Consider the following 14,473-nt stretch of genomic DNA (forward strand, 5'->3'; position numbering starts at 1 on the left):
CATGGTTTTTTTTTTTCTATTTAAAGTTGAACAATATATGATTTTGTTGCATTACTTATTAATTTAAATTGCTTCGCGTATTTTTGTATACTCTACTTTTTAAATAAATGTACCGTATTGGTCCGAATATAAGGCGACCATTTTTACATAAACGAGAGATGCGAAAATTGGAAGTCGCCTTATTTTTGCACCCAAGACGTCAGCACCGCAAACTTTAGTTCCAAGCTGAAAGCTACAGTAGAAACATTGTTAAACAAAATGTTCACAATTTTTTATATTAACTAAAACTTTGTTACCTCACACGGGGAGAACGATAAATCCACCCAATATTGCAGTGATTCACAATTGTTTAAAGTTGAAAATTAAAATATATGTTCTTGAGTAAAAATGTGAATGTTGAAGCATCTCTAAATGGCAACCTTTTATTACACAATTCATATTTGTACTTTGTGTACAATCGCGTGTTAACATTTTCGGTAATTTATTTTCAGATTTCAAACGGTAATATTTGTACTAAAATATCACAGCTATTTTCAGAACGATTGTTTACGTTTACAAACAGAATATGTTAAGAACATTTCAGATGTAATGTCTGGAAATTCACGGCTGCGAACTGTCTTTCCACAATATTTCTTTGTTGTAAAACGAACATTGCCGAACACGCACGAAGATGCCATTATTACAAGAATTTGGTACGTTGCTTCAAAAGCTATTTTATAGGGATGGGGCGAATCCTGATTTCCTTGAATCTGAATCCTAACTCAAATCCTCGACTGGAATTACCGAATCTGGAACCCAAACCCAAATCTTTTAACAGATGATGTCCACATATCTAATGTAGGTGAGATGTATTCTGTTTGCACTAAAGTCCCTTGACTTTCTCACATGTAGTTTGGTACATTTCTGGTATAAGTGTATTTGCCAAAAATTTTCTCGAAACCATTGAATAACAAGGTTCCAGAAATGCATAATGCAATAAGCTTTCTGAAGCCTTTGTTTTCTACAACAGACAGTGGCTGATTGTCTACACATATCATATCTGCAATAAGCCTACCTATGTGTTATCCTTTGCCATCTTTGCTTGAAAACTTACATTTTTTTGTCATGAATTGTGCTAGTGTGGGCTGTGTGAGTGATGGTTCATTGTTTTGAGGTTCAGATAAGATTCTACTAGGCCCTGCAATTTCTCCTGAACCGGAAGATTCACTATTCTCCCGTTTATCAACAGCGAATTGGGCCGAGTGGAGTTTAAGATGTTTACGTAACGCACTTGTTGTACATGACTTTCCGCAGGATATTTTTGCACCACAAAACAGACATGCAGCTTTGGTGGTGTCGGATTTGTCCAGAACAAAATGTTCCCATACGTCCGACATCTCCGATTGTGATTTACGTCACGTAAATGACTTTCACCACATGTTACATGGAAATATTCAGTTCAGTAGAAAAACTCGCACAGATAAAATCAATACCGATAACAAATTAATAAACAAACGGGACGAGACGCCATTGTTCCATGCCCAGTGTCGTAGAGTATTAAATTCTGTTCTTTAATCTATCATGCAGAAAAATAATTTGTTCTGCACGTTCAGGAGTTAAATTAGCTCTACGATTGGAGATAGTGTTTACAGCAGAAGAGAAGCGTCTCTCGCTGGCAACCTGCGTGGCTGGAATGCTTTAGTAAAATTGCTTAACCTCAAAATTAGTGTCATAAATATCTGTAACTGGTCATTAAAGTTTAATCAATTGAAAGTAATAAAAATAAAAGAATTATACTTAATTCAATTTACATTTGCAAAAAAAAAATATATATATACACACAATAAACCTACATGGAAATTAAAGTCTTTTTCAATATCCTGAAGTCTAAAATATGTTAACTCATGTCATCAAATGTAGAGCTGTACTGAAGAAGCCGATTTTGCCAATATTTAGTTGAATCAGCATTTCTGCCAACTTCCAATACGCTTGTTAATTTTCGGCCGATATTACTGAAAAACGAAAGAGACTGCCATAACCTAAAAATGCACGAGTACCATTTTCACTTTTCGTAGTAGTACTGCATTCTTTCAGATGGCATTATTTCTTAGCAACATGTGCCAACCGTACATATCAAAATTTAACGTCCTTTTTTTTTCAATAATGTTCTTTAATTTAATGTCATAAATAAATAATACATTACTATCACGGTAAATATACATCTCGGTTGTTACGGTAACTATAGTGCAAATGTGGTAGCTATCATGCTTCTGTAGTAATTACTATGCCCGGCAGTTATCTTGGCGTCTGAGCTCCCTAGTCCTGTCTGAGGGGGAGGGGAGGGCGAAGAGGAAGCGATACCCTATTGTCAAGGTCAGCGGCCAGGTTTGTACTAGCAGAACAGAATACATTCGGCGCGTGACTTCCTACACTACGTAAGTTTGTATCCACGTCCGTGGGGGCCCCAGGGCGGTAAGGCCTTTTGGCTAAGAGCGGTGGGTTACCAAACCAAAAGTGAGAAATCCTATGAATTGTACTTGTATTACATAAGTGTAACATTGTGTAAATTGCAGTGGTTGTGCTCGAATATTTGTACTCATCAGTCAGGAAAAGTAACAAACTATTATCTAAACCTGCAACGTTTTACTTCGTCCCATTAAATATACTTACGGTGTCTGCTAATTATTATGCTAACCAAAATTAATTGAAATGTTGTTACCTCAGTAACTATCGAAAACCAGACACGATTTATTTTGGAAAACTAGGTCACTTAGTATGTAAAATAAATTTAAAACTATGCTTCTCAATTCATTGTGTTCTCAAAGTTAATTAAAACAAAAGTCTTACAAGAAAAAGCAAACGACCAAAACATTACGCAATTGTAGCTCTCCGCGCGAAAGCTATCTCACAGTTGATGACGCAGGAGCCAGTCTAGCCCTTATCGTTATCCGGTTTCCGTACCTAAAACGTTCCATTTAGCGCTGGATGTACATTTAAGTAAACGTGGAGCTTGTTATGATATATTTGCTGCTTTAACTTCATGTCAGTCGTTTAGGAAACACCTGACTACCAACGTTAATGTCATTTAAAAAATGCTGTTGTATGTGTGGCCTTATATTTTAATGCACCTATAATCGATTATTTATTATAAATGTAAATACAATTTACATTGTACTTCCACTTTAGAATGCATATTATATAACCTTCAAAACCTCATATATATTATATGATTTGTTTAATGTAAGTATGAAGTTCTCTTTCCATGATAATCGATTGTATTAGGTGACGAAAAACAAAATTAAGTTAAAATTAATTACTATTATTACTATTATTATTACTTTCTCTAGGTACTCCCGTTTTCCCCGTTCTGTCATTTCGTCAACGCTTCATACTTATCATTTCTCTACAATAGGCTATCAAGACCTTACTTGTTAATAGCCGCCCAACTCACACACACCCTAACTGCCCAAATATTTTACTCCACCATACACTACGTAACAGTAACGTAGTAAAGATATATTTCCATTGTTTATTAAATACTTAAAATATCTGTTTTTTCCTGGCGTAGTCTGTGGGTCATGTGGTTGTTCTTTGCTGACTTTACGAATCCTGACTATGGACCGTTCACTCACACCCGTGTACTTCGCTGCTCTTGCCGTCTGTCTCTGTAAAGGCTCGAGCAGACATTTATTTTTCGCTTCTTCATCACAAAACTGCATCACGGTTTTTATTATTTCCCGCTCTCCGCTATGTATCACTTTACCGCGCCTCTGCGAACTGCCACCTTCGCCTTCCATTTTCGGGTGTACACTGAAGGGCGATATTTTCCTAACAGCCACTACACGGCTCTCGGCTACGTGTCGCCTACTTACCCCCTCCACTTTCTCCGGTCCCGCTGTCCCCGCACCCCGCGCTGAGACACGCCAAGATAACTGCCGGGCATAGTATGGTATCTACAAAGAATCTTTAGATCTTTTGATGGTAATTATCTTAAAATAACTATTGGGTTTGTACTGTAGTTATGGTACATCATCCATATTTCTTCGTAAGTAGTTGTTCATTTGTCTTTTCTTCATATTTATTTACGTGCGCTATTGAGACAGGAACTTCCAGAAAAAAATTTAATGGGACTTTATATCACACATTTAATGGCGTAAATGATGAGACAATTTAAACGCTTTATACGGAAAAACCTACCATGCAGGACCTCGTAAGCGAGTTTTACTGTATTTTTTTCCGTAAATAGTAAAACACCGAATCCTTTGACGAATCCTATATCAGACCTGCCGAAGCTTCGAATCCCGAGGATTCGGCGGATTCGGCGTAGATTGGATTCGGTCGCCCCTTCCCTACTATTTTAATAATTTCACAGTAATCAACTTTTTATTTATGTAAAAACCTTTGAAACAACATAATTATCATAGATTATTCTTTAAAATTCATAGGACAGAGACTCTCTGTCAGAGAGTAATATGGACAAATATTCGCGGTAACGTCACCAAAGTTATTCATGGCCGTATGCTTCACCATGACAGCTAGCCACTTGTTTTGTTCCGGCAAGCTGCTTTCTTTGTTTGCTTTGTTACGTTTAACACACTACTAAATAGTAGAGGTGGACGGGAATAGCATTTTTACTTCGGGACGGGATTCGGTCGGGAAATACATCAGATTTTCGGGATCGGGATCGGGAGCAAGAGCAGTAAATTGTCTCTTAGCTTGATGTGCAGGAAATTATATGTACTTTTAAAATGTGCGTATTTTTAAGTAATTTTTTTTTAATAAACCATCCACATTTATAAACCAAATCACAGAAAAGGAAAGACACACAAATACAAATAATAAATATCATAAAATGTAAAAAATACAAACACCTTGTGTCCTACTCTACTTTAAATTTTCAAGAAGAAACACCAACTCTTCAACATGTTCACTTGTTAATTTAAGTACATTGCAACTTGTTATTTGGTAATTTTTTAAAGAACTTCCAAATAGGCGCAAAAGACACACCTGGTTCACTTTTGCTACTGCCTGGAATGCCAGGCTCCATCATTCACACAAGTGTATAAACTACCCTTTTTTTATTAAATGAAATTTTCCGTTAATAATTATCACGCCTACTTTAAAAATACCACTTGTTTTTAACTGTTCACTTTCATTCTTACATAATGACCAACGACTAAAACGTAAAACCATCTCATGTTTATGAAAGACGTTTATGGCATAAACATTTGAAACCAAGATGGCGTCTTTCATCTTAATAGTGTTTCGAATATTACGCGTTTGGCAACACTGCTTATTGTTGCTCTTGTTAATTTTCAAGACAAATTATAACCTAAAAATACGGCAAAGATGTTAACATTCGCCAAACTTAATAATATTCAACATTGAGTTCTTTATTTAGTCAGAGAGTTATTTTAAACTATGTTTATGAACGAGTGTTGAATTTACGTTATTGTTTATAATATGTATTTTATTTTTTGTGATGTCTTTGAACTTTGTTCGTTTAATACGTATACGAAGTTTTTACGGGACGTATGTATACATAACGTATTTTTAGAATATAAAAATTAGTACGACGAAGGTTTTTACTATTTAAAAAAAATTTGTTTTCCCGAGGTATTATCCCGAAGAGAAAAATTATTTTCCCGAAGTTCGGGAATGGTTTTTTCCCCGACTTTTATCCCGAACTTCGGGATCCCGTCCACCCCTACTAAATAGTAATACGTAGCTTAAGTGAAACGGTAAGTTAAATGCGGTATACATAAATGTAAAAAGGATTTATCAACACAAAATGTATGTCTAATGAATTTTCACATTAATTTCTACCAAAATTATTTTTACATTTGTTTGGCCTCCTGAAACTGCAGGTCGCCTAATATTCAGGGTCGCCTTATATTCGGGCCAATACGGTACTTTCCGTACATAATAGGTTTTGTTTTTATGAATAACTTTACCACAACAAAAATGCTTTTTTCCCATAAAAATTGCACCCTTACTTTTCAGACTTGATTTTTGTATAAAATGTTTGATGATTATGTGCTAATACAAGGTACTACTTCCATACACTCACCGCATGGCCTCCGGGAACTGGGCGTTGGTGACAAGGAAGGACGATATTCCTCTGGAATGCAACAGCTTCACGAAGCGGTTGATCTCGGGGTACATGATGGGCTCGCCCACCAGGGACAGTGCGCAGTGGCGAGCACGCAGGCCCTCTGCCAGACGCTCCGGCTGCACCCCGGGGACACCTGCAGGGACGAGACACCGTCACCACCCCAAACACACACAATGTACTGTCCAGTGACAATGCATAATGAAGAATTCACCCAGAACTCAGTGTAAACAAACAGCACCCAGCACCGAGCCATGCCTCACATAATATCACAAGAAAAAGAAATAACCCAAAAAGTTTAGTCCACTTCAATTACTCTTCTTAGGTATGCTTCAGACACTCATAATGAATAATTATGTGTATATCAGAGTACAATATGTTTAGGTGATATAATATCACAGTTCTCTGAGAAAAAAAAGGATTTTTCATATATTACCCTTATTTTACACTTTCCCACATTTTACAACATTTTCAGACACCCCCTTCAATGGTGTAAAATAAAGGGTTCTAATGTATCTTGGAGGCCCTGTGGTGATTCAGCATTCAAATCAAAAACTTCCTTTGTTCTGTCCACTTGTCCTTGCTCTGAAAGCTATCAAGGTCATAAAACTCTACTTTACATCACCTTCTTTCTCATTCCTCCAGCATCCTGCACTGGCTGGCAGAGTTTTTGTGTCACTCCCACCGCCTTCTCCAATAGGATTTTTTCCCATTCAGATGCCCTTCTGACACGCCTAAAAGCCTCAGCACTTCCACCCTAGTCAACTAAATGTTTTCCAGCCACAGATTTTCAAGCCAAACGACCCAATGACAATAATAAATGATTACAGTATTCTGAGGGATTAGGTTTTGCAAGAGACAAGGTGTAGCATTGCACAATGAGGATTTATTATATACATGTATTTTTTTTATGAGTCATAAGAATATTGATTAAGAATAACTTTCATATGAAGGATAATTATTTAATATGTAGATAAGGAAAATGGTTCAGATATGTTAAGAATCGTTATTAATTACTTTGGTTAAATTTCATGGAAAGCCTTAAAATACTATTGTCCTTAAGGTTCTTATTAGTGGTGCACCGATATGACTTTACCGATTACTGATTCAATTACCGATTATGAGAGCAATAATCGGCAGATACCGATTCAGTTACCGATTATAATGAAATTTTTTTAAGTGTAATAATGCACACAAAATTTTTTATTCCCATGTGAATTTAATAACAAGATTAGGTAAAATCGAGAATACAGTTATAATAACAGTATAAAAATATATAAAATACACTAATAAGTCACTGCAAAGAGTAAATTAAATTAACTTCTATTTATATTTGTTATTGTAAACAACTTGAACTACAGTCTAACAATTGTAATTTACAATGGGTAAGTTTTTGTTGCGGAAAACTAGCATTATTATTGACTATTACATAAGGTTGCATCAAGAAATTACCGTTTAACAATGTAAACATGCTGCTTTATTTTGTTCACTTGAGTTTATAGAAAAATGTTTCCACACTTCACTTTTTTTCTCCCTACTCGCCATCTCACTATAATTATATAAAAATGACTAAAAACCAATACTAGCACATGTGATTTTATTTATGTTGACTGAATATATAAAATTATAAATATTTTTTCACTTTTCACGTCATACAAATAACAAAAGGATAATGTTACCAAAGATGCCCATAACGAGTTTGTAAAACGCAGTGATAAAAACTAGAAGGTATCGAGACCACGATTTTGAACCGCTACTACGACTCGAAAAGATTGATTGTCATAGAATCCATTGCAACTGTTTGTGATATTTTGTGTGCCATATATTTTACGTCTCTGGCTATAGGTAATGTACAAGGCCACTAAACAAAAGACTAAACGTAAATAAACGTGTAGGAAAAATGTCTTTTATTGTTCGAGGCAATGAGATTTATTAAACTTAACGAAATATCTGTAATTATGATATGACAGAGTTAGATGAATTTTGTAATATATACAAATATTACCGTATTTCATCCTAAAAATTGTGTAACAAAATATTACACGGTAAAAACCTACTTAATTACGCCGGGACGTAAATAATCGGCAAAGTAATCGTTAAGATAATCGGCGATTACGATTAATCTGTAAGTACCCATAATCGCCGATTACGATTCATCGGTATCCGCATCGGTGCACCACTAGTTCTTATTAATTTGAGGGTTAATTCCAGTCCATAATAATTAATTTTGATGATTGATAATTAATTCCAGTAATTGTTTTATTTAAAGCAGGACATCATTTTTAAACTAAAATTCTAATATTGTATGAATTTCAACTTGGATTACTAAATTTTTAACATTGTATTTAAATTTGTTGCGTAATTTTAGATTTTATTAGATATTGCAAGTATAATATTTCGAGAATAGTCTGGAAGGTACAGAAGGAAGAGCGGATAGGCGCAACACTCTGGCGCCCGAAAGTTATTTTTCACCTTGTAAATGCGTGTTTGGAATTTACGCGTCACGTGGACGCACAGCTGAAGCAACCGTCTGGTAAGTTCTCTAGAGGCTACCACTAGCCAGCCAATCAGGGCGAGCCCTGGCATGGAGTGATGCGCCCTTCTGAGTTTCCTTATATGGTCATGTTTGAATTCTGTACTCTGATTGGTCGGTTGGCCCACGGGGTTGCCTCCCTTTTATTCACCTTTACAAGGGAAGGTAGTCTCGTCGACCAAGTCACTTGTTGCTCGATCGTCGCCGAAGTCAGTTGCGTCGTCGGCAAGTCACGACACAATATGAGAATTAACTAAGGGACAATTTAACGCCTAGGGGCTAGGGCCAGGCCATAATTTTTTAACTTAAGTTCTTCATTTTCTCGGACTAATTAACTAGAAATTTAGGCCCTAGGCGTCGGCATCGGCCCGACTTCGTGTGATTGTGATTACGGTCCGCGATCGACGGTACCTTGAGTTATGTAGTTAACCAAGGGACATTACTAAAGTATTTTTTTTTTTAATTTTTTTGCGAGTGACAAGACTCCTCGACCTTCAACGGCAAGATGTATGGTGTTGTGGTATGTATTTGGACCTCATCCTATCAAAATTCAAAGCCATCGTATAAATTTGTATAAGAAAAGACAAAAAACTGTGCAAGTAACGAAGTTTTCTAACTAAATTCATTTGTAAAATTGTGTACTGAGGCCATGTAATGATGACAAAAAACATTTTTTTGAAAAGAAATAAACAAAGGTAATTTAATAAACTTTTTTATTTCCAAATAACGTAGAACTCTACCACCGTAATAAAAAATTCCCTAAGAATTTGTTTGTTTTGTTACGTTTCTCTGTGTGCTTAGCCGGGCCACACATACAACGTAACAAAGGGATCCTTTCATTATTTCATGGCTATAAATATCTACTCACTTTTATGAAATATTTAATAAATAAGTATTAAAATTAGCTTTTCTGAAAATATTTTGTTGTAAGTAGGTATAAGTGGGACTTTTTGTTTTATAACAAGATAATTGAGTACGGTGCCAGTTCAACGATGAAAGAGGGAGGAACAACCATAAACATTGCTGCATGGCCACACACACACATCCCCTCCCCTCTTTCCCTATTTGGCTGGGTTATTTTTATATTCTCCCTCTTGTAGAGCACCAGCCTGGCGACTGTGCCACTTCACTGACCGGTACTGACCGGTGCCGGCCAGGTAGCCGCAGGACAGGCGGCAGGTGTAGCTTAACGGCGCAGTTCATGATGCCTTATACGCACTGCTCAGCTATATTAATTAAACAATTTAAATTTACTTGTGACATATTTATTAAAACCACCACAGGCTAATTATTTAACTACATATCGACCACAACAGTTCAATGTTAACTTTTTTTTTACCTAATATGGATATGGGTCATATTTTATTTTATTTAACAAAAAATCAGCATAAAATCTGCAACCCATACGTGAGTAAATATGGTAATTGCATCTAGTGATACGAAAAACAACTGTGCTACTTGGGCTACGTGGCTTGTTTGAGGTCTAATTATGGTTAAGTGGGCTGCTGATGAGTCAAATTAAACACAACATTTATTAGGGCACACTTTATCTTTGGTGTGACCTGAAATTGTGTGGAGGTTAACCTGAAACTGAGAACTGATTTTTCAAAAAACCTGAACCGAAACAAGAAAAAAGTAGAATCGACACATCACTAAAAACAAAATTTCAAGTAGTTTACCATTTATGACAAACAGTTAGTTTAGGTTAGCTACATTTTAAATATTGTAAAAATGTTTGATCCGTATTTTAAGTAAGCCACATTAAGAATACTTAAAATTGGTGTAAATGGTTGGTTAGCTTATGTTATCAACATTTAAAATACTTGTTTTTTATGGGACAAGCAGTACTAAAAATTATCATTTCCAAATTTTTATTTTTTTTCAGACAAACATTTCTATAGGAAATCACATGCTTTACGTTTTAAAAATAACTATCACCATTTTTATTATTATTATTTTAACACCGCTTTGGTCAATTTTATTTACAATATTCTATGGGTCCCTACGTAATGATGTATTATGGCTCAAATTAAACTATGAATTTTTTTGCAGAACAAAAAAATTAATTTTGTCTTTTAATATATTGAAACCAAGTACCAAAATAGTTAATTTTATTGAACGATACTAGCCAATTATATTTACCATTTTCCAGCAGTTCTGATAACACAAACGAAACTGCTTCCAAAATTACATTTTTGAAATATCTTATTATAAAAATCACAAACTAGCAAAACACCAATAATTCAGCACAGCTGGCTGAGTAGAGCAGCTGCAGTGCGAAGTCGTGAGAACCTAACTTTGAACTGGTTGATCATCCGGTAGTGACTGTCGAGGGCCTCCTGCAGGATGTCTTCGGGCTGGTCCATCTGCCAGCGCCACTCGGTGCCCACGGGGTTGGAGTGGTGGCGCCAGCAGAACACGCACTTGTTGGCGCACGCCAGGCTGGGCGTGGCCTCCATGCAGCGGTGGCTCTCGATGCCGTAGAAGGTGTGCTTGTAACAGCCGCCCCGGCCACGCAGCATTGACTGCAAACGCGTCACCCTTGTGTTTTCCTTTGAGCCTCACTTAGGCAAGGCCAGGATGTCATAAATGGGAAGAGAATGACGTTAATTTTTTTAAAATTTACTTTTTAGAACACAGTGTTAAATGAGCGACTACAAAATCAAAGATTACTTCTACTACTGTAGAATTAGAACGTATCCCACTTTCAAAAAAAATTAGGTTTCATCCCATTTGGAATTGAACTCAAACCACTTTGACAGGAAGAGAATTTTATGACCACATCCAACGAGTGATCTCCAAAATATTGTTTCATGAGAATAAACTTAAATATTTGACAAACAAGAGTGCAGAAATTGCATAATGTCAAGTCCTACGAGAGTTACCAATGAAAAACTAATAATAATATAGCGATGAGTGTATGTGTATAGGATTACACACTGATAGAGGGCACCGACTCAGTAGCCATGCCAGAGTGCTGTCACCTTGGTCCAGCGGCACAGCTTGACGGCAGAGTGCGAGCCGATGAGCTTGTAGCCCTGCTTGGTGAGCGACTCCCGCACCTGCGGGGTGACCATGGGGCGGGGGGCACCTGGCCCCTCGCCCTCCTCCTCCTCCTCCTCCTCCTCCTCCTCCCCCTGGAGCCGGCGCCGAGCCGAACGCAGCCCCGCCCCGTAGCTGCCGAGCTCCTCCAGGTCCAGCACGGGGCTGGCCGGCTCCGCCTCGCTGCTGTCCGAGTCGCTCTGCGACGAGCACGACGCCGCCTGCACCGCACACAACATGTCAATCAAACATGTTCAACACTTTCATGACTGCACTGGCTGCTCCACCAATTGGTATGCAGAACTACGGGTGTTTGCGTGTAATTTACAATCCGTTTACGACATCTTAAAGCTATCGGATTTCAAAACAGCATTTAAGAGCTACTGAACTATTCTGAGGCAGTTTAGTTCAATGGTTTCATTATTAACCTGTAATTTTTGAGCAGTGAAAATGCTGGACTGAACTATTCTAAGGCAGTTTAGTTCAATGGTTTCATTTTTAACCTGTAATTTTTGAGCAGAGAAAATGCGGGAACATGTTTCACAGGCCATTTTAGAGATGAAAAATTTGGTACACAGTACTGTAAATAAGATACAGTAAAAGTCCGTTATAACGTAAATTTATATCGGCGCCAAAAGTTTATGTTTTAGCATGTCTAACGGTTTCTTCAAAAATATTGACTGATATCTTTAAATGGTTATTTTATTTTTTTTTTAATCTTGGACTTAAAACACATCAACAGAGAGGTCATTGGAGACAGTGAAACGCAACTACACATGAGGACAGGGGCGCAAATCTGCAGGTTTCACAAGGGGGACTTGCGCAGCCCGAGACTTTTGCGCGTTGGTTCTGAGCAACACAAGTCTTCTCTGGATAGGGTGTACACTGCCAATATTTTGCTGTATATGCATACATTAACATGGTTGCTACAGAAATATAATCTTATAATTCCCTGACTTTTCCCTGTTTTCCAGAAATTTAAGAGAAAAATTCCCAGACTTTCTTATGAAGTACATACCATAAATATTAACGTGCATATGATTATATGTAATATAAAAATTTCAACGAGGTAAAATAAGGTTTTTTTATTGTGTTATTTTGACGGCAGAATTTCGAATGTGTTTTTTTCCTTCGACATGGCTGGTGAGAGCTCTTCGGCCCATATTGCTGCGTTGAATACTTTTGTAGCACAAAGTGCAGTACGCAGAATTTATGTTTTTAGCAGAGGGTTTGATATGCTGAAACTGTGACTCCTTGAGCCAATTCTCCTTAAAAGTAGTTTTCTTCGACATCTCTAAGCTAAAAAAAAAAAAGTACATATTAATATTTTCAGGTTAGGTTAAAAAATTATTGTTTATGAATTCTTAAAAAAATATTACTATACAAATACAAAAACTATTAAAGCAAAACCCCTTATTTGCACTTTTCATGGGGACAAAGTAAAAAAGTGTAAAATGCGGGAAAGTGTAAATAAAGGGAAAAGTATAAAAAGGAGTACAGTTTACCTTATTTAGAATTTTTTTTCCTTTTGTTTAATAGCACATACTATAATGCAGGTACAAACACACTAACAACAAATTTTACTTTAGTATTTAATCAATTATTAATTTACCACATATGACAAAAATAAAAAAAGAATGAAAGCCAAAATGTTTTTCTGATTACTTCCTAACAAAAAAATTTGAAATTTTCTTCTGCTTGCTTTTTTGACTGTTCAAGGAGATTATTTGCCTCTCCAAATTATAAATACAGTTGCAACCGGCAGGGTTTATATCAAATACGGGCTACATACACATTGCTCACAGTAAAAATTAAAAAAAAAAAAAAAAAAAAGGCCGCAAATTGATGAAAATTTACCGTCAAAAGCGCGCCGTACGCGGAGAAAGGTCATCGTACTCGGTCAGCTGCTGTAACGACGCGGCGGCGCATGCGCACTCTATGCTCCGCCCAGACTCATGACCTGCCATCAGCAGCCAACCAATAGATGCGAGCTTAGCGGAAAAAAATATAAGCTCCACCTCCCGTGTACCAATTTTATCCAGTTCTAATACCAGTTTATTGGTAACGCACCAGTTTTCTCGCTGCCGTGACATGTTCAAGTTTACATTTATCGTGATGTCTTGATACCAATAATTATTTACGATCCCCAGAAATAAATGGGTAGTTTAAAAAATATGCGTCAACTGTACAATACTTCCGAAATTATAAAAGACGTATAAAACAGTTACCAAGACTCCGCTCATTTTATCTTGTGAAGTTTGTGTCTCGTACCAGTATTTCGGCTAAGTTGTGACATAAATACAGTATCAGAACTTACAAGCAGCCATGTTTGTACATTCGTGAGTTTACGTTTTTCCCTCGTGCATTTTAGATTGTCTCCTGCTATAATTACTCGTACTTTTACACGCCTAGGCTTAAATTATTACATGTTTAGAAATAAAAGCAACTTTTCATGTTATAAAATATGTATATTTTGCGATTTAAAATGTTCATTGCATACTAGCTCCACGGTATTTTCTGGTTGTTTATGGTTGTTACGTGACGTAAATAGCGGGATGGATTCGATTTTTGAGATATAATTCGCGGGAAAGTATTGTATTGGACTATATGGGAACTAAACGGGACCTGAAGAATATAGTGCAAATAACGGGAAAACGTAAATTACGGTAACGTAAATAAGGGGTTTCACTGTACAAATTCACACCTAGCAATATAACGGGCCTACTTAGAGAATTACAATAGCAGCATTACAACATGCAATACTCTTACATTCTTACAATGTTAACTAACGATTCTGGAGAAAAACA

General features: G+C 36.6%; 1 protein-coding gene across 3 annotated transcripts in view; it reads right to left on the reverse strand.

The window, feature by feature from the left end:
* LOC134527582 (S-adenosyl-L-methionine-dependent tRNA 4-demethylwyosine synthase TYW1-like) overlaps positions 1-14,473 on the reverse strand; it is a 72,964-nt gene that overhangs the window by 43,250 nt on the left and 15,241 nt on the right. For all 3 annotated transcript variants that reach the window (XM_063360395.1, XM_063360394.1, XM_063360396.1), the window contains 3 exons: positions 11,609-11,887; positions 10,921-11,149; positions 6,050-6,227 (listed from right to left, as the gene is read on the reverse strand). In XM_063360395.1, the coding sequence (XP_063216465.1) occupies positions 6,050-6,227; positions 10,921-11,149; positions 11,609-11,887 (686 nt within the window). The remainder of the gene's footprint in view (positions 1-6,049; positions 6,228-10,920; positions 11,150-11,608; positions 11,888-14,473) is intronic.

The sequence above is a fragment of the Bacillus rossius genome, chromosome 1 (assembly GCF_032445375.1).
Source record: "Bacillus rossius redtenbacheri isolate Brsri chromosome 1, Brsri_v3, whole genome shotgun sequence".
NCBI lineage: Eukaryota > Metazoa > Arthropoda > Insecta > Phasmatodea > Bacillidae > Bacillus > Bacillus rossius.